The 24,732-nt window shown below is 52.3% G+C and overlaps 1 protein-coding gene across 1 annotated transcript in view; it reads right to left on the bottom strand.

The window, feature by feature from the left end:
• The window catches only part of MYO1B (myosin IB), a 135,545-nt gene that overhangs the window by 84,588 nt on the left and 26,225 nt on the right, over positions 1–24,732 (bottom strand). The window contains exon 3 of the mRNA XM_081095302.1: positions 7,866–7,981. Coding sequence (XP_080951428.1) covers positions 7,866–7,981 — 116 coding nt within the window. The remainder of the gene's footprint in view (positions 1–7,865; positions 7,982–24,732) is intronic.

Below are 24,732 nucleotides of genomic sequence, written 5' to 3'. Positions count from 1 at the left end.
AAGCATTGTACACCCTTTCTATTCGCTTCAGGAACAATGCCCACGGACACCTGTACACAGTCCGCCTCCCTCCTTCCTGCCACCCACGGTCCAGGTAATGAGTAACCAGGCAGCACTGACTCACGCGCCGCATGTGAGCCGGAGCGGCTACCGGCGTTCCTCTCCTAAGTTATGTCTTTATTCTGCAGTCATGTTCTTCTTTGCTGCATTTCTCGGACCGCGGGCAGGTTTCTGCGTTTTAAATGTCCCTGTTTTTATCCATAATGCTATTCACAGGAGCAAATTATGTCTAAGCCTCTGCTATCAATAATGACCAAGGCAATTGTAACTATAGGCAGAAGCCTCAGCAACACTGTAGGCTGGCGTGTGAGGTATATGAGTGCCAGAATATGTCTCCTGAAAGCAATCAAAGCAATGCTGAAAAACTAGCGATTCCTAAAGAAAGAGCCAAGAGACCTTAGCAACCCCTCCCCGTGAAAATATAGAAGCTGAAAGGAGAAAGGGACCCGTCTGGTGGCCATTTAAGGTCTTCGGTAGGCAACCTAAGAAATAGGCCTGCATCTGTTCCCAGAGATGAAGGGCTCTGGCCTGGCCTGCGTGGCTCAGCGGTTGAGCGCCGACCTATGAACCAGGAGGTCATGGTTCAATTTCTGGTCAGGGCACATGCCTGGGTTGCAGGCTTGGTCCCCAGTAGGGCGTGTGCTTCCTTCCACCGTAGTTCCTGTCATTGCAAATATGCTATTTTTAAATTTTTTTAAATTGATTTCAGAGAGAAACATTAATGATGAGAGAGAATCACGCATCAGCTGCCCTCTGCACACGCCCTACTGGGGATGGAGCCCGAAACCGGGGCGTGTGCCCTGACTGAGAATCAAACAGGTGAGCTCCTGGTTCATAGGTCGATGCTCAACCACTGAGGCATGCTGGCCCAGCTACGCTATTATATTTAAATGACCTGTTTATGCAGCCACTCCCCTCTCCTCCCAACTGGCCTAATGATTTTTTTTTTTTTAATATATATCTTATTGATTTTTTTACAGAGAGGAAGGGAGAGGGATAGAGAGTTAGAAACATCCATCAGCTGCCTCCTGCACACCCCCTAGGTACATGCCCTTGACCGGAATCGAACCTGGTACCCTTGAGTCTGCAGGCCGACGCTCTATCCACTGAGCCAAACTGGTTAGGGCTGGCCTAATGATTCTTGAAGACAAAGACCATGCGTATCTTCTGCACAGCTTCTGGCTAATAGCAGGCCCCCGCGTTCATTCATTCACTCACGCAGCAAACACCTCTGGAGTGGCTGTTAGGCGTGAGGCCCTGTCCTAACGCGGTGGCTACATGGGCATGTGAACCGAACACAGCCCTGCCCTCATGGAGGGGACACTGGTCCAGGAGACAAAGGGTGAGGACACAACAAGTGAACATCCAGTAAGATGCCGGGTGATGAGTCAGGAACCAAAGTACGAAGGAAAGGAGGCTGAGGGGGCGGTGAGTGAGTGACTGGAGGGGGCTGTGACTGGAGGCGGTGGAATCTGACAGTTCAGGTGTTCCTCACTGAAGTGGGAGAGCGAGGCAGCCCAGGACCGGGGAAGAGAGATGCAGGCAGTCTGCGTGCCAGCAGCAGCAAGGAGACCTGTGTGGCTGGAACCAGGGGGTGAGAAAGAGCAAATGCAGGCAGTGGCCAGTGCTCACATCCAAGGGAGTCCTGCAGGCCACACGAACCCTTCCAAGAAAAACAATCCAATGGACGTCTTTGAGAAAGATGGCTTCAGCCAGCAGCCGTCACGCTGGTGGAGAGATGATGAGGGAAGGGGAGAAGGTGTGGGGGGAGGAGACAACAGTAGGGTAGAAGCAGGGAGACCCATGAGGAGGCTGCCGCAATAATCTAAGCAAAAGGGGAGGGTGCTGGGCAAGCCCGGTGGCAGTGGAGGCGGTGAGATTGGGATTCATAAAGGCACAGCCAACAAGACCCAATGGTGGACTGCACGTAGGATGGGAGAGAAAAGAAGAAAAGGATTGTGACATGGACAAGCCAAAGGATGGTGCGGCCACTGAGATGAGAAAGAGGAGAGGGAGGAGGGCAAGAAGTCTGGTTTGGCCCGGCCAGCGTGGCTCAGTGGTTAAGCATCGACCTATGAAACAGGAGGTCACAGTTCGACTCCCAGGTTGTGGGCTCGATCCCCAGTAGGGGATGTGCAGGAGACAGCCCGTCAATGGTTCTCTCTCATCATGGATGTTTCTATCTCTCTCTCCCTCTCCCTTCCTCTCTGAAATCAATAAAATATATATATACACACACACATATATATATACATATGTATGTACATATATGTTTTAAAAGAAGCATATGAAAGTTCAAGATGCTGCTTGGATGCCCAAGGACACGCTTTAGAGGTGAATGTCCCAATACGCCAAGGTTGCAGGTTCGATCCCCGGGCAGGACACATACAAGCAGCAACCAGTGAACACATAGATGGAATTACAAATCGATGTGTGTCTCTCTTTCACTCTCCCTCCCCGCCTCTCTTGCTCTAAAAATCAATAAAAAAACAAAGAGGCCACCCCACCCCATCCACCCTGAACGCGCCCTCTCTGACCAGGGCTTCCGTGTGGTTCCAAGCGCAGTTCTCTGTCAGCAATGAAGTAACAGACCAATCCTCCTGGGGGCTGAGCCCCAGTGCCACTCTGGGTGAGATGGATCCCTTCCAGGCTGCTGTTGCAGAACGGCTCAGAGCTTGCCAAAGACCTGCCACGTTTCTGGCAGGAAGCAAACTCTTTTACTGAGAAGCAAACTCTTCCCTTTAAGATGATGCACCATCGAAACAATCATGCGTGCTGATAGGGACGTGTGCTTGGCCTTACGAGCTGAGGGCGAGGAGACGTCTCAGGCACACAGAACCACCTGCCATCGATAAATGTACTCTGATGTCACAATGCCGCTCATGATAAAAACATCATGGTGACACAGACCCAACCTTTGACTTTAATTTTCAAAGCTTCGTAATCTGAAAGAGAATAAACTGAGGTCTCTTCCTGCCACGAGTATATTTTCTGCAAGAAACTGTCCTGAAAAGAGCCCCAATAAAGCAAGACACCGAGAATAATAACAGTTTGAGTGTCAAAGGCAGTAAATTTAGTGCATGGGGTTTTATAAAAGCGAGGATATATGAGGCCCAAGAACACCTCTCACCAGAAACCCAGCCTAAGGAAGCCTGCAACTGAACAGCTGTCCCTTCTCCTCCTCCCCCCTCACTCCTTAAGAAAGCCCTTTCATACCCAGCTATACAAGCAACCCCTGAGAATTCAGGATCTAGCTGTTATATCAGTTCTCAAAATAAATAAAATTTTATTCACTGAACGCCAACTCTGCTGTAGAAAAAATTCTCATAACACCAAAGGGACAACCCCTGGACCCCCATCCTAGCTCCCACACCCAAACACAGCACCTGTGCATTCTGAGATGTAACTATTTCTTCTCTGTGACATTTCTCTGGTCTTCCTTTATGGAGTAGAATGACATCAGGACTAACAAGGTCTCAAACACACAAACATCGTCCCATGGCCAGCAGCGTGCGGTCCTGCAAAATCACTTTGGCACTAAATCAGGGGCCAGAGGCTCCCTGGAGACAGAGCGCTGGTGTCTGGACAACCAACGTGGGCGCCGTCCAAATCCTCCCGTTAATGGCTTTCCCTTTTCAGGAAAGAGTAGCCAGAACGCTTTCAGAGCCTGAAGCCATTTTTCTCAGTTCTTACGGCTCACTGCAGGGTGTTTCGTTTTCTAAAATGGAGACGTTGGCTTCCAATTGTGCTTGCGATGCCGCGGCATCCAGCCTGATGCAAGGACACACTCCCCCCACTCCTGGCCGGGGACCCCCAGGAGGGCTGTTGGCAGGGCTGCCGCTCCTCCTTCTAATGGTGGGTTCCCTCTGCCAGACGCTTGGCATAATCAGACGGTAGGTGCTCTACATCATGAATAAATAATTGAACCTGAACGCTCCGTGTGAAAGTGCCATAACATAACATTTTAGCTCACTTTATTATAAAAACTAGAGGCCCGATGCACGAAATTCCTGCAAGAGCAGGCCTTCCTTCCCCCGGCTGCCGGCTTCCCTCTGGCACCCGGGACGCAGGCTTCCCTCGCAGCCCCAGCTTCATCCAGAAGGTTGTCCGAAAGGGCGTCAGGTCTAATTAGCATATTACGCTTTTATTATTATAGATGAGAATGCATTCTCCTCATACTGCACTAAGTTTTGAATAAACTCTGCAAATATCCCACCAGAAGAGTCTGATCCCATTGACTTGTCAAAGGTCATACCAGCCAGATGCAATGGGAAACTCGTTAACACATCTTTCGTTCTGTAGTGATCGAGCTCATAACAGAACTGAGAGCCACGGAGATGCACAGGATCAAGTCTCTGATCTACAGAGGCTTCCTCCTCATGAAAGAGAGGACACTGGACCCAATGGACCAACCGCACAGTGAGAAAGGTGGTGGGTACGACCACTGAGTGGTTCTGAGGACTCGGAGGCCGGAAAAGGCGGTGCGGGTGAGGCGAGGGCTGGCCTGGCCTTGGAGACAGACCCAGGAGGCGGGCAGGCCGGTAACGGCAGAGACGGGCAGGTGGTGGGCCAGGTAGAAAGACACGGCCCACCACCTGCCCGCGCACCTCAAAGGGAGGCTCCGTGAAGGAACTGGGTGGTGTGTGGGGTGGAGAGGAGAGCCGAGGTGGGCTGTGGAGGCCTGGACACGAGGCCCAGAAACCTGGAGCTCACTCAAATGGGACGAGGGAGCCCATGACCGTTCCTGGGAAGGGAAGGAGCACGATCTGATTTCTGGAAGACCCATCTGCTGGTGATAAACTGCAGCTAGTGCTGCCGGGTGCAAAGGCAATCGCCCAACAAGAGGCCAGTGCATTTAGTAACTAAAATACCCCAAGTGTGTGTCATCGTGTTATCCTCACGGAGCCAAGGAAGGTTAAATGGTGCGATCATTTTCCTCGTCTCCCGCCCATCATTCTCTCCTGTACCAGTAGGCGGTTCTTCGGGGATGCAGTTACTGAGTTGTCTGAATGCACCAAGTCCTCCTGAGATATATAAAAGAGTTTCTTACGTGCAAAGAATTTGAAAATCTCACTGGACAGACACTCATTACACTTAGAAAGGCGTCAGACAGGCCACCCTGCAGGGCCCTCATTTCTCTGGGCGTGCCACCCAATAACACCAGACAATCCTAGCGTCTAAATATCTATCGGGTGTTTCTCCCTCACAAAAATCCTATGAGTTAATAATTATTTTCCCATCGAACAGAGCAAGTTACTTAATTTCTGAGTTGGAGTTTGTTCCAAGTGATTTGCTCAAGATTACAGAGCTCGTAAATGGAAAAGCTGGGACTCAACCCAAGTCCTGTTCATTATATTTTGAACCCTCACTTCTTTCCAGACACTAAGACTATTGTGCGGGCATGGCAGGTGAAGCTGACGTCCATCAAATAATCCCATAAAGAAATGTTCAATTATGCCTGACTGGTGTGGTTCAGTGGTTGAGTGTCGACCTATGAACCAGGAGGTCACGGTTCGATTCCTGGTCGAACACATGCCTGGGTTGCAGGCTTGATTCCCAAACGGGGGTGCAGGAGGCAGCCAATCAACGATTCTCTCTCATCGTTGATGTTTCTCTCTCTCCCTCTCTCTGAAATCAAAGCATATTTAATAGGAAAAAAAAAAAGAAGAACTTTACAAAAAAAAAAGGAAGAAATGTTAAATTTAATTGTAACAAGAGCCACAGATGCGACCTTGGATATGACCTTGGCCGGGACGGGGTGAGGGACAGTTCTTCCCTGAGGAGGTCTGATGCAATCTAAGATCTGAAGGGAGAATACCTGAGTTGCCTTGAGGAGAAGGGAGGGCGAAGGCATTCCAGGCAGCAGGCACGGAACAGCAGGGACGGTGCGACAGGAGTGTGGCTGGGGGAGGCTGGGACGTGAGCCTAGCAAACTCAGACTCATCAGGTAAAACTGCCCTCTGTGCCCCTGCACAGTGCTTCACGGGCCACAGTAAAGTTCTGCTTTTATCCCAAACACACCAAGAGCTTGTTGCACTGCTGGCTGGGGTGTTTTCCTTGGGGTGAGGGCTGAGCCATGCAACCACTGAGAGGAACCTTCCAAGGATGGGGATAAAGACGGATATTCGAGGGCATGCACTTCCATGTTCTAGAGAAGACATCTACTATCTATCTAAACACTCCCAAAGTGGGGATTTAAGCTGCAGATAAAATGGCACTGCAGTCCTGGAGGTAAACTGAGGCACCGATTACCTTGGAAGGCGGGGCACAGGAACACAGGCAACCCAAAGCAATGGGAAGAGTGCACGGAAAGAGGCCCGGGCATGAAAGTGGGGGGACGAGCCCCCAGCCGAGAGGCAGGGCAGGTGGCCCTTCTCACACCCGGCTCCCACCCACGAGCTGTGTGGCTCCGGATACATCGCTCGTCTTCCTGGGACAATTTCCCAATTTGCTATAGGACCCACCCCACGGGGTTACTTCGAGAATAACGTGAGCTATGATACCTAGTGCTGGACCTGCACAGAGTACATCCTCAGTAAGTGTAAGCCGCCACCATTATTATTGTAAAAGGTCAACATACGTGGCGCGCAGTGAAGGAAGGGAAACCGTGTGTCGGTACACATCTAGGACATGTTCTCACACGTGTATGCCCGTAAGAATCTCCGGGAAAGCGTGTGAAGAATCTAGGTTCCTGGCTTGGTAGCGGGAAGGCCGAGGAAGCTGGGTTTTTCCTCGGCCCCTGGGGATTCTGGCACGGCTGACCCACGCTTCTGACTTTGAGAAATTTCAAGGCCTAGAGCTTAAAATAAATATGCAGGCATCGAATGAAGGATTTCACTGCAGGGGCTCAACCACGGGGATAACTTTATGAAACAAATTTCAGATTTTACTGTTCTTAAAGCAGAATGAACGGCGATCACTAGCAGAGCCTACTTCTAGGAGTGAACTGAACAACCAGAATCCGCGTGGCTGGTAGAAGACATAGCGGTTGGGTTTTAATAACCATTTTCATACATTATTTAAAGCCGGCGTTCCAAGTGGCCCGAAAATGTCGCTGCACGCTGCCCTGGGAGGAGAAATTACATCAACACCTGGACAGCGGTTTACATGTTCTTTCATTATTATTAGATTTTGTTTTCTAGCAAAATAAATAGGGCCCACCTTCAATCAGAGAGAGAAAATTATTTTGTGCTAAGACACAGCTACACCTCTGAAGGTCTTTTCACTTCCCAGTGCAGGGTTATTTGCAGGAACTATTTACACTCACAAGTGACCTTCAAAGGAGAAAATCAAACAAGTGGCTAAGTTCAGAGGAGGTGAAATCGCGGGCCTAAGGCACTCACATCCCGTGAAGAGTGTCCGTGAAGAGTATAAACTGAAGGTATCATGTGTGCCTTCTGCTCAAGGCACCATGACACAACCCAATCCTGGGGCTCCGGCTTCCTCCAAGAGTAGGAAACGCCCCCCCGGGCTCTTCATAGTAATAAACAATGCACATTCCTGTCCTATTTGCAAAAATCAGCAGCAGCAGCTGCTACTCGCACAGAATTGTTAACAGAAAGCATTTTACATACGGAGCCCAAACATTTCAGAACCCGCAGAGTCTGGCGCCAAATGAAGTGCTCGGCCTCTTTAAATTTAAAAGAAGGCCTGACAATTCACTTCTACATTCCTTCACCCAATTTAAAAAAAAAAAAAAAAAAGACTAAAGCATTTTCCTGGGACTTGGAGGGAACAGCTGGACACATCTGTCAGCTACACATCTTTGGAGCGGAAGGAAAGCAATGCGTGAACGCCATACTCACATGTGAGGGCTGAGCTCATAGAAGTTTCTGTTCCTGTAATCTTCCACTTTCTCCGGTGAATAGATAGGCAGTGACCGGTACGGGTTAACGGAGATGACCACACTCCCAATGTATGTCTGTGAAAGGAAGCGGACATACGCCCATTAGTACGGACACAGCACGTGTTTTAACCTCTGAAATTTTATCCTAAAAAAAAAACAAAAACACTAGTTCTACTTGACCATCCATCTTCTATTTTTCAAGAATGTTACATTTCTGTAGACAGAGAGTCAATAATGTGTATTCATTTTGCTGATACATGGAAAGCGTGGATTTATACATGGAAAATACTTTTCAAAATCTCTAGATTAATTCAGGATCCTGGCTACGAGCCCTCCGAAGCCCTTGCCAAAAATTAAGTCACCGACCGCTGTGAAGTGTGGGCAAGGGCTGTGCATTCCCCGATTCCAGTTAGAACTGGTGTTTCCCTCTCTCCTCTCTAGCCTCGTGTTTCTGTCTTTAGAAAGCAGGTCTCTCTCCCCCCACCCCCCACCCACAGCCATTCCTACCAACGGGGCCTGGCTTGGCCCCACCCTTACCCACGCCTGTCCGTCTCTACAATGGGCTCAGGCCAGCTATCCCTCGGGCAGCAAACAGTTTTATCTGATATCTGACATGCTGCAACACCAGAATTTACTTTAATGTCCAACTTAAATTCAGCCCGGCCAGCGTGGCTCAGTGGTGGAGCATCGGCTTATGAACCAGGAGGTCAGGGTTCGATTCCCAGTCAGGGAAGAGGCCCAGGTTGTGGGCTTGATCCCCAGGAGGGGGTGTGCAGGAGGCTGCCAATCAATGATCCTCACTCATCATTGATGTTTCTCTCTCTCCCTCTCCCTTCCTCTCTGAAATCAATAAAAATATATTAATTTTTTTAAATAAAAAAGAATAGATAAGACTGCTGCTGTGAAAAAAAACTTCCAGTTCCCATGCAATGTTTCACATTTATTTCTGGCATTCTGTCACAGGAACCCAATCAATCTGGCCTGACTAGAAATGACTCAAAAAAAAAAAAAAAAAAAAAAGAGAGACTCCAACTTTCCTAATTTATTCTATTAGACGAGCCTGTTTCAAGGTGTCTTCACTCTCCACCCGACCTGGGCAAGCAGAAGGCAGACACTAGAAACTGGGTGACAGACGGAGCGGATTCTAACTGATTCACTACCCTGAGTGACACTGGTAGACACGGAAACAGTGGCCAGCTAGTCCTTTAACATCTGCTGGTTGGGAGACCAGCCTTCCTTAGTAGAAAAAGGACACGAATTTACCTTTTTAGGTAGTTTCTGTGAGAAGGCTACCAAGGGCTAATTCAAACGTAACATTGATATTTTGGGGGCTAGCAACTGGAACTCAGGCCAGCAAGCTCAGCGTGCATTCCTGATGACCTATAATTACAGTCAGTGCCTCCTTCCCAGAAACTGGTCTTGCAAGGAGTGTCACTGCCCTGGGGGGAGGGGGGAGGTCGTTATCGAACACCTGGGGGCCTTCCCGTAAGCCCCCAAAGGGGGCGGAACCATGTCTGCAAGACAAAGACCACAGACTAGTATAAAAAGCAAAGCCACTCCGATGTGGAAATTATTCCCGGAGTCCACCAGCGTTAATAAATGGGTTCCTCCCTCCTCTAGGAAGCGTGCTGGGTATGTCCTTGCTCTTCTGTAACACCTGAATACAGGAATCAACATATATGTTTGCAGAACAAACAGTCTTGAGGTTGCCCCTGAACACCGAACGTCGGCCTGGCTGACTGCCAGGTCAGAACCGGCGGGCTGGCCCTCCTGCGGGGACAACCGCCGCCCAGCCCAGCACCGGAGGCCACACCGCCGAGGTGCGCGTCCCCTTCGCTGCCTGTGACTTCTATGCACACGGGATTGCGTGCTGCCCCGGCCACTGCCCTGTCCCCTAGAACAGGCTGGCCCGCTCACGAGGCCCCGTAAATATTTGTTCACCGAGTGACTGGCTCGCACCAGGCGCCTCCATCCCTCACCAAGCAGAGGGTACAGACCAGGGACGCCCTACAATCATTCTTCTGCTGAAACACAGTACCAAGCACAGGGACTCTGGGGCCCGATGTTATTCAACCGGCCTGCTGTGCTGCCTCTGAGCAAGGCCTTAGGCGATACGCTCTCGCCTCGGGTCTGGGTCCTGCTGGGAACGTCTGTTTGCAAAGAGGCTGGGACAGACCTACCCACCCAGCATGCACGCCCCGGGGACCGGGCTGCAGGCTTCCCTTCAAGAGGCGGGCAGGCTCCTCTCCCCACCCCTCCCACCCGCACTGGTCTACGCGGCTCCGGTGCGACCAAAGGGACGTTAGAAGAGAAGACAAAAGCAGAGGCTTGAGAAGTGTGTGTGCAGCAGGACGCCCTCGGCTGTTATGACTGTAGCTGGGAGCCACGATGGGAACGAGCTTGTGCTGTCAAAAGCCGAGGCGCCCTGGACTGCGGGGCCTGACAACCCTCAGACACAGGAGGCCCAGGCTGTTCTAAGCACCGCACCCTACCCCCACCCCGCCCCACCCCCTGGCCCCAGGCAGAGGCCTGCAGCCACAGGCTGAGCCCGGCTGAGCCCAGCAGAAGACACACCCGGCTGATCCCAGCCTCAGCTGCTATCCCAATGAACCGGGCGCAAATGAATGGTGGTTGTGTTAAGCCATTAATTTCTGGAGGGTGGTTTGTCACACGGCAACAGTAACTGATACACCCACACAGCTCCAGGAGTAGAGACAGGGCCCAGGCAGCACAAACGTCCTCAGTCGAAATACGCAAACAGTGAAAGAACCTGGGCCATCTCACCAGGCCACTGGTTCCGATGTGTGTCCTCTGGTCCTGAACTCCCTGCAGGTCTGTCCTCCGCGCTGACACCTGCCCTTGCTGTGTGCGCGTTTCCTCCTTGAAGGTCCTATGGGCTTTAGTCAAACATGTAAATATCCCCACGTTCTTGCCAGGAAGATAACCTGAGAGTTTATAGTCCTGCCCTCCTCTGTCTAGGGCTGGAAAGGCCGCCTGGTAGCAGCTGATAGATGTTGGCAGGTAAGTAACTGCAGCACCAGGTGAAACCTCCTGTGTGGGGATCGAAACAATAGGGACCCGACAGCTCATTTCTACATCAATTCACCTTTAGACTTACAAATGATATACTCGATTTTTAAACAAGCCACTGTATAGCACTTAAAGTTGGTATTTTTTATTATATCATGTCTCAAAAGTATGGTAAACTGACTCATCAAGTAGCCACCGGCACTAAAAGTCGGAGATCCGACTCAGAGCTTCCTAAGGTCAAGTATGTGGATAGAAGGGCTGGTCATTGTGTGTGTTTTATTCTGAATGTGCTGAGGGGGGAAAGGAAGAGGAGGGGAAGTATTGTGAACCTTCACAAAAGGGAGCAGCCACAATAACCCTCCACTTGCCTCTGGAGTTCCACTCGCCTATTCCACTGGCAACCAGAGGCTGGTATGTCCGACCTCTCGCACCAACGCTATCCAGAGCTCGGGTGACGCCAGTCCCAAGGGAGCCACAGACCAGGCCACCATGCGGCTGTGTTCACACCTGAACCTGGTCCCTAGGTCCCAAAGGACTCACAGAGAAGCTCTGCTAGAATCCAGAAGATGTTCTTTGGCTGTTCACACCAAAAAAGGACCCTTCCCACTAATGGCCAAAACTACTCACTAATAGGTTCTATACACCTTCCCCAACAGGGACAGGTCTGGTCTGGCTCTCATTACCTACCCTCAATAGATGAATGGATGGATGGATGGATGGATGGATGGATGGATGGATGATGGATGGATGGATGATAGATTGATAGATGGATGGATGGGTGGATGGATGGATGAATGGATGGATGATGGATGGATGGATGGATGGATGGATGATGGATGGATGATGACTGATGGATGGATGGATGATGGATGGATGGATAGATGGATGATGAATGAATGGATGATGGATGGATGGATGGATGGTTGGATGATGGATGGATGGATGGTTGGATGATGGATGGATAGATGGATGATGGATGGTTGGATGATGGATGGTTGGATGATGGATGGATGATGACTGATGGATAGATGGATGGATGGATGAATGATGGATAGGTGATGGATGGATAGATGATGGATGGATGGATAGATGGATGATGAATGAATGGATGATGGATGAATAGATAGATGGATGGATGGATGGATGGATGGATGATGGATAGATGGATGGATGGATGGATGGATGAATGGATGGTTGGATGATGAATGGATGAATGGATGGTTGGCTGATGGATGGATGGATGGATGATGGATGGTTGGATGATGGATAGATGGATGGATGGATGGATGTGTGTATATGTGAACATACGTATGTATTTGCTCAATCAGTGTACTTATTTACTCCTACCCAACCTGTAACCAACCTCCTGACCATCCGGACACTACCTAGCTCAGCACCTCCTGCCCCTCAGCACCCCAAGTCCTCAAGCGTCTGCACACCCCGTGAGAGAGGAAAGCTCGCTCCACTCCCACCACCAGGTGACACTACAGAGGGGAAAGGGAAGGGAAGGGCGAGGGAAGACAAGGGCACAAGAAGGAAAGAAGAGAAAAAAGGAGGAGGGAAAAGAAGGCTCTACCCTTCTATAAAGGGCACATTCAATTAGCAAGTTTATCTTCTACTTCTCCTGGGCAAACACTAAAACAAGAATGTACAAACATTCCTAAGTCAAAACAATCCTGGTCTTCATACTTCAGCTATCGCCAGCATTCCAGGACAGATGCCTGTGGATAAGCAAATGATACTCGAGTAGACATTCCTACTGTGATTACAGTGCAAGCCCCAGTCTTCCCTGGGGCGCGCCCAGCCGGCGACCTCCCCGCCCAGACGATCCGGAACCCGGAAGAAAGGGCCCTGAGATAGCAGCCCACAGACCATGGACTTCATTCCACTAGAAAGTTCTGCCACAACCCCACCCTCAGAGATTCCATTTCAAAGAGCTGGGGGCGTGGGGGGGGGGGGTGAGGGCCACCAGGCCGCGGCCTCTTCTAAAGTCTCCCCGGATAAGCAGACACCGCACCTGGCAGCCCGCACCTCCAGGCCTCCGGGCCAGGCCCCCCTCTCAGGCTCGTGTCATCCCTGGCCCCTCTTCCAGCCTGCGCCCCTGTGCGTATTCCTATGTAACTAAGTCTAAGTATTTTGAAGAGAAAAGAAAACCTTCTTGGGCCCTAGCTCCTTACATGTTAGCCACACCGCTAATAAACCCGGCATACGGTATGTCACACACTAGAGTCACAGCGGCCTCGGTAAATCGGGGCCGTCCTATGGCCGTGGATTTACATGCCTGGCTCTGACTCATTATAATAAGACTTTCATCATGACCAACGATGTGTTTTTGAGTGGATATTTACATGCACATACCGGTACATTTGTATGAAATTAAGATTTCACAAAACCCTAAGTACCCTACCACATGCGATGCCCTGATAGTCTTTGTCCAATTCTATTCATGTAAAAAATGTTTCAGCTGCTGGTCCCTCACCTACGAAATGGCTTTCATCACCCATTTAGGACTGAATCTCACAGTTTAAAAAATACTGCTGCAGAGCACGTCTTGGCCTTTTTTGTAGTTGCCCTCCCTTTGCGATGCAATGAAAGCTATGAACCTTCCCTCCAGGAAAAACCCCACAGGCAATGCACACATCCAAGTCTGCATACAGCTGACATACCAGGTTAAGAGCTCCCACCGTAAGGGACAAAGCAATGGCCAGGGAGGGCAGAAAGAAAAGAGACAGAGGGAAAGAGACAGCGAAGCAAACAGAGAAAGAAAGGGCGTAAGATGTGATCAAAGTAATTCTGGAAGTACAAAAATGAAGAGCTGTTAGAGTAAGAGCCAACAGCTCAGCCCAGCGTAACCACCACCCGCCAAAACCAGAGCGATGACAAGGCTGCGTGCAATGCATTCTGGAACGCTACCTAACCAAAAAGAAACGTTTGTCTGGTCGGCGTGGCTCTGGCTGAGCGTCAACCTATGAACCAGGAGGTCACAGTTCGATTCCAGGCCAGGGTACATGCCCGGTTGCAGGTTCGATCCCCCGTGTGGGTGTGCAGGCGGCAGCCGATCAATCTCATCATTGATGTTGCTCTCTCTCCCTCTCCCTTCCTCTCTGAAATCAATAAAAATATATATATACTTAAAAAAAGAAACTTTTTTCAAGCTCAACAGTGGAGCACATGGGGACAAAGGAGGGGCAAATGGGGACATCTGTGACAGTGTCAACAATAAAAATAAAGTTAGTAAAAAGTAAGTGAAGCACAATTTGACGGTTATGAGCCGCGATTACTTGAAGGGTGCGTGCGGTCCTCCGTGACGCCGGGGAAACGCACCGCTAGCGCACACATGTCAGGGGTTCCGCGTCCTTCCCATCCGGTCCTGCCCGGGCAACATGCAGCTCTCCAGAAGCACTAGCGCCCTGCGGGGGTGCATCTCCACTCCCCACAGGAAACTGAAATAAAAGCGTGACTAAACCACAAAGTGATGTAAGGAAATCCTAGTGACTCGTCTCCACCACGATGGCTTCTTCGGCGCCTCTTTTTAAATCTCGAATTCTCCGATATCTTTTAAAGCCCCCGCTTTCCGAGGTTCTCACCGGCGTCCCATCTGCCTACCTACCGGCTGCCTCAGTTTCCTCGGAATCCATTTCAGTGACTTGTTTACAGCCTCCGCGCGCGGCTCCCTGGACACGCATCCCCACGCCCATTAAAATGCCGGCGGGCACTGTCGCCTGAGGCACCTTCGCTCACCTCTGCCCACGCGCCCAGGGCACAGGTGTGAGCCCTCCATCGGTGTCCCCCACAGCGCAGCACAAATAAGCTGGGCGCTGGGACCCCATCCGCTAACCAAAGCAGAACCAGGACAAGGCGCCAGCGACCTGTTCTCTTCCTGTAGCGCCCACGGTCCACGCTGCTGGTGGCCGGGCAGCTTGGCAGACGTGGCCGCGGACAGTGCCCGGCCCAGGAGGCTGGTACAAGAGGGCGCTGCGGTGGGCGCGGCCTCCCACCTGACTGAGGAGAGCTGAAATCCTCACACTCCCAGGAACAAATAGAAGTGGGGGGGGGGGGAGATAGGGTCTTCTCATTGCAGGGGGCAGTCTTCATCTCAACAGAAAAGACTGCGTTTTCTTTTTATTTTTTTTTATTTTTTTTAATATATTTTATTGATTTTCCACAGAGAGGAAGGGAGAGAGATAGAGAGTCAGAAACATCGATGAGAGAGAAACATCGATCAGCTGCCTCCTGCACATCTCCCACCGGGGATATGCCCGCAACCCAGGTACATGCCCTTGACCGGAATCGAACCTGGGACCCCTCAGTCCGCAGGCCGACGCTCTATCCACTGAGCCAAACCGGTTTCGGCGAAAAGACTGCGTTTTCAATGTGGATCCCAGCACCAGAACTGCGCCTACATCGTGAAGAAATGCAGGCCACCCTTTAACTTCAGAGAGGTACACCAGGGGCGTGGCAATGCGACAGGCAAGATCTATTGGAATATCTGACGTCAGGCTGTTTCATCTAAAACGGCATCAGGCAAATAGTCAAGGCTGTGGAGCATTCCTCCAGGTCCCGGCCTCCCAGCCGCGCAGCTTCTACCTGGGCCATGGCCACGGCCACAGTGCAGACCCAGGGCGGGCAGACTCAGGTCAACACCCCCCCCCCCCCCACCTGCACTGAGCTGTCCTGACAACATCTCACAGGCAAGCAGCACACCTTCTGAGAGCCTCCCTTATGCAAAGCATCGCCTGGGAAACAGGAGGGCGCCGGGGGCTGCGCCCTGGGAGGCCTACAACAGAGCAGGAGGTGAGACTTTTCTGTCATAAAACGTGAAAAATAGGAGTTACCTACTCTAGCCCCCAACGCAGATGAAACAGATGGCAGTGATTCTGGGCCAAAGGAGTCATCCGTCTTCCTATCTCACCGTCTAAGGGAGCGCCTGGGGTTTAAAGGAAGGAAAGGTCACCGGGGAGGTTGGGGGACTGAACGGGTCTAGGGATGGGCATCACTCCGCTCAAGGCACGTTCCCCCAAGAACTGTGCAAAGACCTCAGGTTTCAGGCGAGAGCGGAGCCCTCCCTGCTGAGACTGCCCCCTTCCGAATGCTGCTGTTTTTTTAAGCATAAATCCCCAGAGACCGACACAGACACCTGTGCTGTACACCCAGCACTGCCCCACGGCCAAGCGGTGGACGTAACCCAGGCTGAGCGGACAAGTACAAGGGGGTGGGGATACCACGGAGTGTTCATTCTTCAGCTTAGACAGGAAGGCAACTCTGGCACACGCTGTCACATGGATGCAAACACGGTGGAGGCACAGAGGCCACCCGACCACATCTCAGGACAGGGATGGAGAAGCCGGCCTGGAGGAGGGCCCCCCGTGAGTGACAGCCCCGGAAACAAGACCGGGTGAGGCGTCTGGGCTTGAGTCTGAAGGCAGTTCTGAAGTACAAGCCGGGGCATGGGGCGAGGGGGTTAGAGGATGAAGCGGACTAAATCTAAAGCCAGGTCCCCGGGCCCAGGTGTGCTGGCTCAGACGCTGTGTCACCCCGGGATGATGTCTGAGACGGTGCAAGCCTCGGCTGCAGCGACCTGGCAACGTTTTCCGGTTTGGTGTGAACCTGCGCCCATTTCTCATCTCCTCCAAGCCCGTCTCCTCATCCGGACAAGGAGGGTGGGACTGGCTCCTCCCGCGTCTAGGAAATGAGATTGTGCTACGGCGCTGACCACAGCTCCCACACACCCGCAGCCGTCCATCAGCGTGACCTGCTGTCATTATCAAGACTCACCGTTCGGCTCTATTGGAACCTACGGGCCACTGGAATAGCCAAACCAGGACTCCAAAGCCTGTCCTATGTTCACGTCACAGCTAAATTCGCCGGGGAGTCCTGTGATGCCAGCCAGCATCCTACAAAATGGTCATCATATGCAGGGAATTGTTGGGTTACATCTTAATAAAACTACCGTTCAGTGCCTAGAATACTGTCAAGGTAAGGAACATTCAAACCTGCAGAGAATTCTTACGAGTTTATTTGAGCCAAACTGATGACAATTGCCAGGAAACAAAACCTCCACAGACTGAGGCAATGCTCCAGAAATGGCAGTTTTGCATCTTTTTTTATGCATTACAATCAAAAGAGGAGGCGTAAGTGGGCTGCATGAAATCCACTGGTGACGGATTAGGGAGAAGGAAGAAAGCTAAGTGGAGGTGGCGGGGGAGGGGTGGAGGACTTCGGGATTGGATGAAAAACGGCAGGCACATACTTCTGTTACAGGTGGGTGCAGGACAGCTGACAGCCAGCAATGAACATAGCAGCACTGAGGGGTTTGTGGGCCCTGGCGGGGGCATTTGAATGGGTCCAGCAAAGGGAAATCGTTACTGCAAAGGTGTGTTTGTCAGGCAGGTCGTCCTAGATGCCAACAGACAGGCTAGTTAAGCGGAAGACTGACCTTTTAGAGAAAAATCCTGCCCCAGGACGCGACGACCCACCATGAGCTGCTTTGAGCTTGAAATGTGTAATTCGAGGCCCCCCTGGTGGTCCCTGTAGGATCTGGGTTTGCCAGGCCACACGCAGGCCCTCGAGCCCGTGTGGCTCCGTGTGCGGCCCCTGCTCCCTCGGGTACTGAGACAATGATGCCAGCCGGGCAGGTGGGACCTTCAGACGGGACATGGTCTCCACTGCGGGAGGCGGCACCACCCGTCCCCGAGGTCCCGATCCTGGAATTCGGTCCCACGGCACCAAGACAGTAGGTGCCACAGTGTTTTCAATCAGGCGTCTGTGACATTTCCCCAAAGGGGGCTTAAGCCTTCATTGGATTTTACAGACACAGTTTGGTCAACCAAATGCTTTGGTTGGTCTTTTAGAGACAGTTCAAATCGAGAAAAACTGCCTCCGTGTAAATTTCCATGTGATGTCAACAACCAACGGGGCCTTCTCTCTGGGTCTCGCAGTGGTTCTCAACCTTCCTGATGCCGCGACCCCCTAATACAGCTCCTCATGTTGTGCTGACCCCCAACCATAACATTATTTTCGTTGCTACTTCATAACTGTCATTTTGCTACTGTTATGAATCGTCATGTAAATATCTGATATGTTATATGTGTTTTCCGATGGTCACGACCCACAGGTTGAGAACCGCTGGAAAGCAATGCCATTCAGTGTGTGCATCTCCCACCTCCCGCCTAAGACATCCCTGTGGTATGCAGGCAACACACACACACACACACCCACACACACACTACTCACAGCCCATCATTACAGAGAAGAACATGGAGGCGTTAGGGAGTTTTGAAAGCTGCCCGAGGCCCCCCCCTCGGTGGCAGGGGCAGCCCCGCCGACCGGACATTGGAAGAGGGAAGCGTGACTCGGTCAGACTCCTTCGCTGCTCAGCACGGAGATGTCTCGGGTCACACCCAACACTGACAGCTTCACGGTCGCGATGAACCCACCCAGGAACCCCAGCCACCGGCCACAGAGCTTCCAGACCCCACCCTGGGGACCAGGCAGCACCGGCTGGGGAAGGCGTCCCTCGAGGTCCGGCATCACGTGCTCCCCGGGGCCTGCTCCCCGCTGGTCCGCTCACAGCCGGGGTCCCGTCTCTGCCGCACTGGCCCGGCGTGGCCCCTGCCGCCACGGCTGCCCGCATCGGCTCTCCGACCTCTCTTTTCCCTTCGGTATTTCTGATTCCCGGCGTGAGGACAGAATCGAGCCCTGGGTGCTTTGCTGGGCTCTGTAAGTCTCTGCTGTGCCATCCACCACTGGCCGTGGGTCGGGAGCCACACCTGGCAGGGCAGGCAACCGCGGCTGCCAAGGAGCCCACAGCCGTCAGTCTAGTCCCAGGCAGGTCTCTGCCAGCGTATTGTACCCTTTGTCCCTGGCTGCCGGTCACCGCAGACCACGAATTACAGAACTATATATGAGTTCCGTGCCACGCTGAAATACCAGCTAAAAATACAGCCCGGGCAGCCTTCATTTTAGAGCCGGACAACACGACACCACCCTATCTCCACCGAGATCACCTCTGTGCGGAGACAAAGCGCGCCGTTCTCCAGACCCAAGGAAACGCTCCTAACTCCGGCACAGAGGGGCCTGTGTGACCGCTGCCGCTGGCCAGGCGTCTTGGAAACAACACTGTGTGGCCAAGCGAAGGCGGTAATGCAGCAGAAGTGAAACCTGGACAACGAATCCCAAAGAAGGAAGGGGCAGGGGAACACGGGAGGAGGGAGAGAGGGAAGGAGAGGGTCGGGAAGGGGGGGAGGCTCTAGTTACGAGAAACCCTCAGTGTCTGAAGCCTGGAAGAGAAGTCACTCTGAGCTTCCAAGTTTTGGACCTACCACGTGCCTCACCCCTACTAGGTGCCAAGCACGGGCTAAGCTGCTGAGCCCACGATCCCTCTCTATGGGGGAAACATCACGAACCCTCAGTTGTTTCCAACGGTCACGGTGGCTGTGAGTGGCCAAGACTGAACCTCAGCTCTACCTGCCAAAGGCCCCGCCTTCCCCAATATGCCACCCGGCACCCCACCCTCCACCCCTCCAACCTCCTCCCTCCACCCCTGCAACCTCCCTCCACCCCTCCAACCTCCTCCCTCCACCCCTGCAAACACCCTCCACCCCTCCAACCTCCCTCCACCCCTGCAACCTCCCTCCACTCTTCCAACCTCCTCCCTCCACCCCTGCAAACTCCCTCCACCCCTCCAACATCCCTCCACCCCTCCAACCTCCTCCCTCCACCCCTGCAACCTCCCTCCATCCCTCCAACCTCCCTCCACCCCTCCAACCTCCCTCCACTCTTCCAACCTCCTCCCTCCACCCCTGCAAACACCCTCCACCCCTCCAACCTCCTCCCTCCACCCCTCCAACCTCCCTCCACCCCTCCAACATCCCTCCACCCCTCCAACCTCCTCCCTCCACCCCTGCAAACTCCCTCCACCCCTGCAACCTCCTCCCTCCACCCCCCCAACCTCCTCCCTCCACCCCTGCAAACTCCCTCCACCCCCCCAACCCCCTCCACCCCTCCAACCTCCCTCCACCCCTGCAAACACCCTCCACCCCTCCAACCTCTTCCCTCCACCCCTGCAAACACCCTCCACCCCTCCAACCTCCTCCCTCCACCCCTCTAAACAGTGTGAGGAACATAACAGCCCGTCTTTAGAAAGTAGGGTCACCCCGCCTTGACCTGCCCTGAAGATGTGACCGCAGAAACAGCTGCAGGTGCAGAAAAGGCGGCAAAACCGGCCACACATCCCCTGTGCTGACCTGCTCCCTCCCCCACACCTCATTCATAAAGAACCACGCGCTGCTCTCAACCAGCTCCATCCCCACCTCCACCCGGAGAACTGGATGAAAACCCACCTCCTGACACCTTCCCCGCCTTCCAGAGGGAGCCTCATCCCCACGGCGTTACTGCTTCTGACGAGGGCGCGCGGGGCTCTGGGACGGAAGGCACCTGCTCCGCGTCACCAGGCTCATGTCACTGGGCTGCCGAATGCCAGCTCCGCACGGGGCAGGGGCACCGGGGCCACTTCAGCCCTCCGCCTGGGGCTGAGGCCGCCCTGTTCCCAACCGCCCCCCCCCCCCCCGTTCTTCAGTAACAACTCAGTCATTCGGAGAGGCACTGTGCAGACTCAGCATGCTGCCATGTGACCCTGGCCGGGGGGGCTCAGTGGTTGGGTGCTGTCCATGCACTGAAGATTCCTGGTCAGGGCACATACCCAGGTTTCGGGTTCGATTCTGAGTCGGGGTGCTTGCAGGAGGCAACCGATTGACAGTTCTCTCTCACATTGATGTCTGTCGGTCTGTCTCTCTCTCTCTTTTTCTCTCTCCCTCTCCCTCTCTCTAAATCAATAAAAGCATATTTTTTAAAAAAAGAATGCTTTCCTACTGGAAGTATCATTCATTTGCTGCCATGGCAACCATATAAAGTCAGCAGGACTATTAAGAGCATGAACTCCGGGGCCAGACCCCCTGGGTGTGAACTCCAGCTCCGTCCCCTACCTGTTCCTCAGCCGTTCTGAGCCGGTTTCCTCGTATGAAAATGAAGGTGATTTAAAAGCCTACAGGGCACAGGACGCCAGGAACAATGAAATGAATTAACACATGTAAAGTGCTTAGCATAGCATGTGCCAATGAGGGCTTGTCACCTGTCATTTCATCAATAAGAACACTCTCTCTGAGGAGTGAAGGCACCTCCCCCGGCCTCCGAAGGCCAGTGGCAGAGCCGGGCCTGGTCTCTGCTCCTGAGCACCCGCCCCTCCACCCCCAAAAGACTAACCCTGCCCTAACCGGTGTGGCTCAGTGGATAGAGCGTCGGCCTGTGGACTGAAGGGTCCCAGGTTTGATTCCGGTCAAGGGCATGTACCTTGGTTGTGGGCACATTTCCAGAAGGGGGTGTGCAGGAGGCAGCTGATCAATGTTTCTCTCCCATCAATGTTTCTGACTCTCTAGCCCTCTCCCTTCCTCTCTGTAAAAAAATCAGAAGAAAGAAAAAAAAGGCTCACCCTGCTGCAGACCCGAAGCCAGGCCTAACTGCCTGGAGGGCGCCAGCCGGAACGTTTAAATTAATATAATATTGTGTCAGTACCAGATGACTATTTCAGGGACCGGACTAGGCCTGCAGGATAAGACAACCCTGCACGGGTGAGTCACAGACAAGCATGTGTCCATGTTGCAAGCTCGAAGAGGAAGGAGTTTTCCAGCCACCAAAGGTTTCAAGAGGTGGAGGTGCTGAAACTGGCAGTTACCACCAAAGAGGATTGTTCTGAAAGGAGCACAAAACTGTCCGAGAGAGGCTGTGCTAGGAATGAGACACAACATTTCCTGCGGCCTCGTCTCTCACCAGCTTTATCTGGCCTGCTGATCCCGTCTCCACCAAACACCGAGGGTACACGCCTGCGCGCCTACACACACACACACACACACACACACTCACACACACACACGTTCTCCGTGCTTCCTTAACGCTCTACTTTTCCCCGAGCCGAGCAGACTCGTGCACCATCCAGTCTAGGCCTTTCCTTGCACGGGGTCAGGGGGTGGGAGGTGGCATCACAGGTGGCTGTCTGCCCCCAGCGTGGGGCTGGGCTCTCGGGACAGGCCCATTCCTCCAGATAGAGGAGAACCTCCCCTACTTCCAGCTCCACAACAGAAAAGCTTTAATGTGAAAGTTTAACTTTTTAAACGTTTTTATTGATTTCAGAGTGGAAGGGAGAGGGAGAGAGTGACAGAAACATCAATGATGAGAGAGAATCATTGATCGGCTGCCTCCTGCAGGCCCCACACTGGAGATTGAGCTCAAAACCCAGGCAGGTGCCCTGACCGGGAATCCAACTGCGACCTCCTGGTTCCTAGGTCCACGCTCAACCACTGAGCCACGCCGGCCGGGCTGAAAGCTTATTTTTTACTCAAACCTACATAATCTGGAAGATTACCCTCTATTAAACTACGCTCGCTTCTAGAAATGGGACTGGGGTAGCGCGGTAAGAAAATCACATGTTTATGTTAGGTATGCCTGTATTATCTGAATTTTCTTTCCAAAAGCATTGGCTATTTTTGTAATTGAAAAAAAAACAAACTACACTTTTTAAAGGAAATTTCAAAAAGAAAAAGAAACAAAAAGGAGACCGTCCGGGTAGCAGGAACAGTACCAGCGTGGATGTGTGTATTCCAGCCGCTGCCAGGGGCTCCAGGTCCCTGCCCGCCACCCGGGAGCCCAGGGAAGGGCCCAGTCTCCCCAAGACCCCTCCTGCCGGACACCTCCCCAGAGCCTGGACACACCCCAGCTGAGGGCCAGCTACGTCGTACCCCAACCCCGACCCACAGGGACCACGAGGTGACGAATGCATGTTACTATCAGCCATATGTACGCTTGGGGCAACTCATCCCGCAGCGAGAGTTAACTGGTACGCCATCTATACAAACTCCCAGGGACATATGTTATACCCTTAGGTGGGAACTTCCATGTGTATGCATAAAAAGTGGTTTAGGAACCTCAGATAAATATACAAGTGTTAACTAGTATTATTTTCATTTCCTTTGCAATATTTTAAACCAAATATATTGCCCTGACATTTAAGTATCTTTCATAAAAACATCTAATCCCCTCCTTAGGGGGATCCTAAGTCTAATACTCACTTCTGAAAATTAAGATCCTTTTTACCAGACTTTCGAAGAGGTCCTCTTACACCCCCAATCCGTTTAAGATCCTAAAACTGGACTAATTCAGACGCTTATATCTGGATGGTCCCCAAACCTGGCCATTCGGATAGCAAACAAACGAAAGCTACTTGTCGGCACCGAAAATACTTCCTCGTCAGAGAACAGACACCCAGGTTCTTTTTGCAAAGTGGCCGTGGGCTTATTCCTGCCCAAACTGCAGCCTTGCTGTCCCTGAGCCGAACCACAGCCCTGACCGGTGCCCCTAAAAATGGCACCGCGTCTGGCTGGGTCACCTCCATGACAAGTGCACGGAAACCCTGCCACCCTCCCATCTGGCGGGGACGGGGGGGGGGGGGGGGACGGAAGAACGTGTGACACAGGACAGAGAGGAGGCAGAAAGCAGCCAGGCTCGGGATGTCACAGCCAGCATTTCCCCCCGAGGCCGCTGGACTGCGGGCGGCCCGCTGAGCAAAGGGTTCCGACCCCGCAGGTCTCCCCCCAGGGCCAACATCCCTCTGTGATGCTCCCCTGATCTCCTCCATCTGCAACTGCAAAGACCATTTAGAGACTCTGCCTGGACCAACTCTAGGCTTTTTCAACAGGTGCTGAGCCCACCTCTGTGCAAAAACAATGAGCATTCCCGGAGCGCACACCTGAGGGTCTTTCACAAAAGGACCTGCTAGGCCAGTGGTCGGCAAACCGCCACTCGCGAGCTTCATGCGGCTCTTTGGCTCCTTGAGTGTGGCTCTTCCTAAGCCTTAGGAGTACCCCAATTAAGTGAATAACAATGTACCTACCTCTATAGTTTAAGTTTAAAAAATTTGGCTCTCAAAAGAAATTTCAATCGTTGTACTGTTGATATTTGGCTCTGTTGACTAATGAGTTTGCCGACCACTGTGCTAGGCCAACTCTATGGGAATCCTAACTCACCACTAACTCCTAAAAATTCAGATAATTTTCACTGGATTTTCAAAGCAGTCCTCTCACAACTACAATTAAATTAAGATCCTAAAATTTTAGACGAATTCAGACTTCTTTACCTAGATGATCCCCAACCTGACAATTCGGATAGAAAGCAAACTAGCCCAGCCAGCGTGGCTCAGTGGTTGAGCCGTCTGGGCCCAGGGCCCTCTGCTCACTGGGCCCTATCAACCATGGCTCTGAAACCAGGACTGTGCAGTGTGTCTGCACCCATTTCTAGAGAATAAAACAAAGCCATGAGACTACAAAAGGGATGTTTAAAAAAATGAAGTGTCAGACAGTAAAATACTGCGGGTCATATTAACTTGGTCTTTGGCGTCAGGATAAACAATTCTACAGCCGCCATGAATGAAAGCAAGAGCCAGAAACAGGTTCCCGAGGCTGCTCTGCATGACCTGTGAGGCTGCAGAGGGCTGATCACCAAATCTACTGGACAGTCTTTCTTTATTTACAAAAACAATACATGCTCGACGTCACCAGCCCTATATATAACACAGAAGTCTTAAAGAGTAACCTTTCCCAGTCCCCACATCCCATCCCATGCCATCCCATCCCACTCTGGCACCCAAAGTCAGCATCCTCATAGCACACAGATATACAAACACGTGCGCATGCCCATAACCCCCCCCCCCCCAATGACAAAAAGCAGGATCATACTACAGACATGACGCT

The sequence above is a fragment of the Myotis nattereri genome (assembly GCF_964212035.1).
Source record: "Myotis nattereri genome assembly, chromosome: 7".
Taxonomy (NCBI): domain Eukaryota; kingdom Metazoa; phylum Chordata; class Mammalia; order Chiroptera; family Vespertilionidae; genus Myotis; species Myotis nattereri.
Note: the sequence above shows the minus strand (reverse complement) of the source record. Positions and strands in the feature narration are given on the sequence as shown.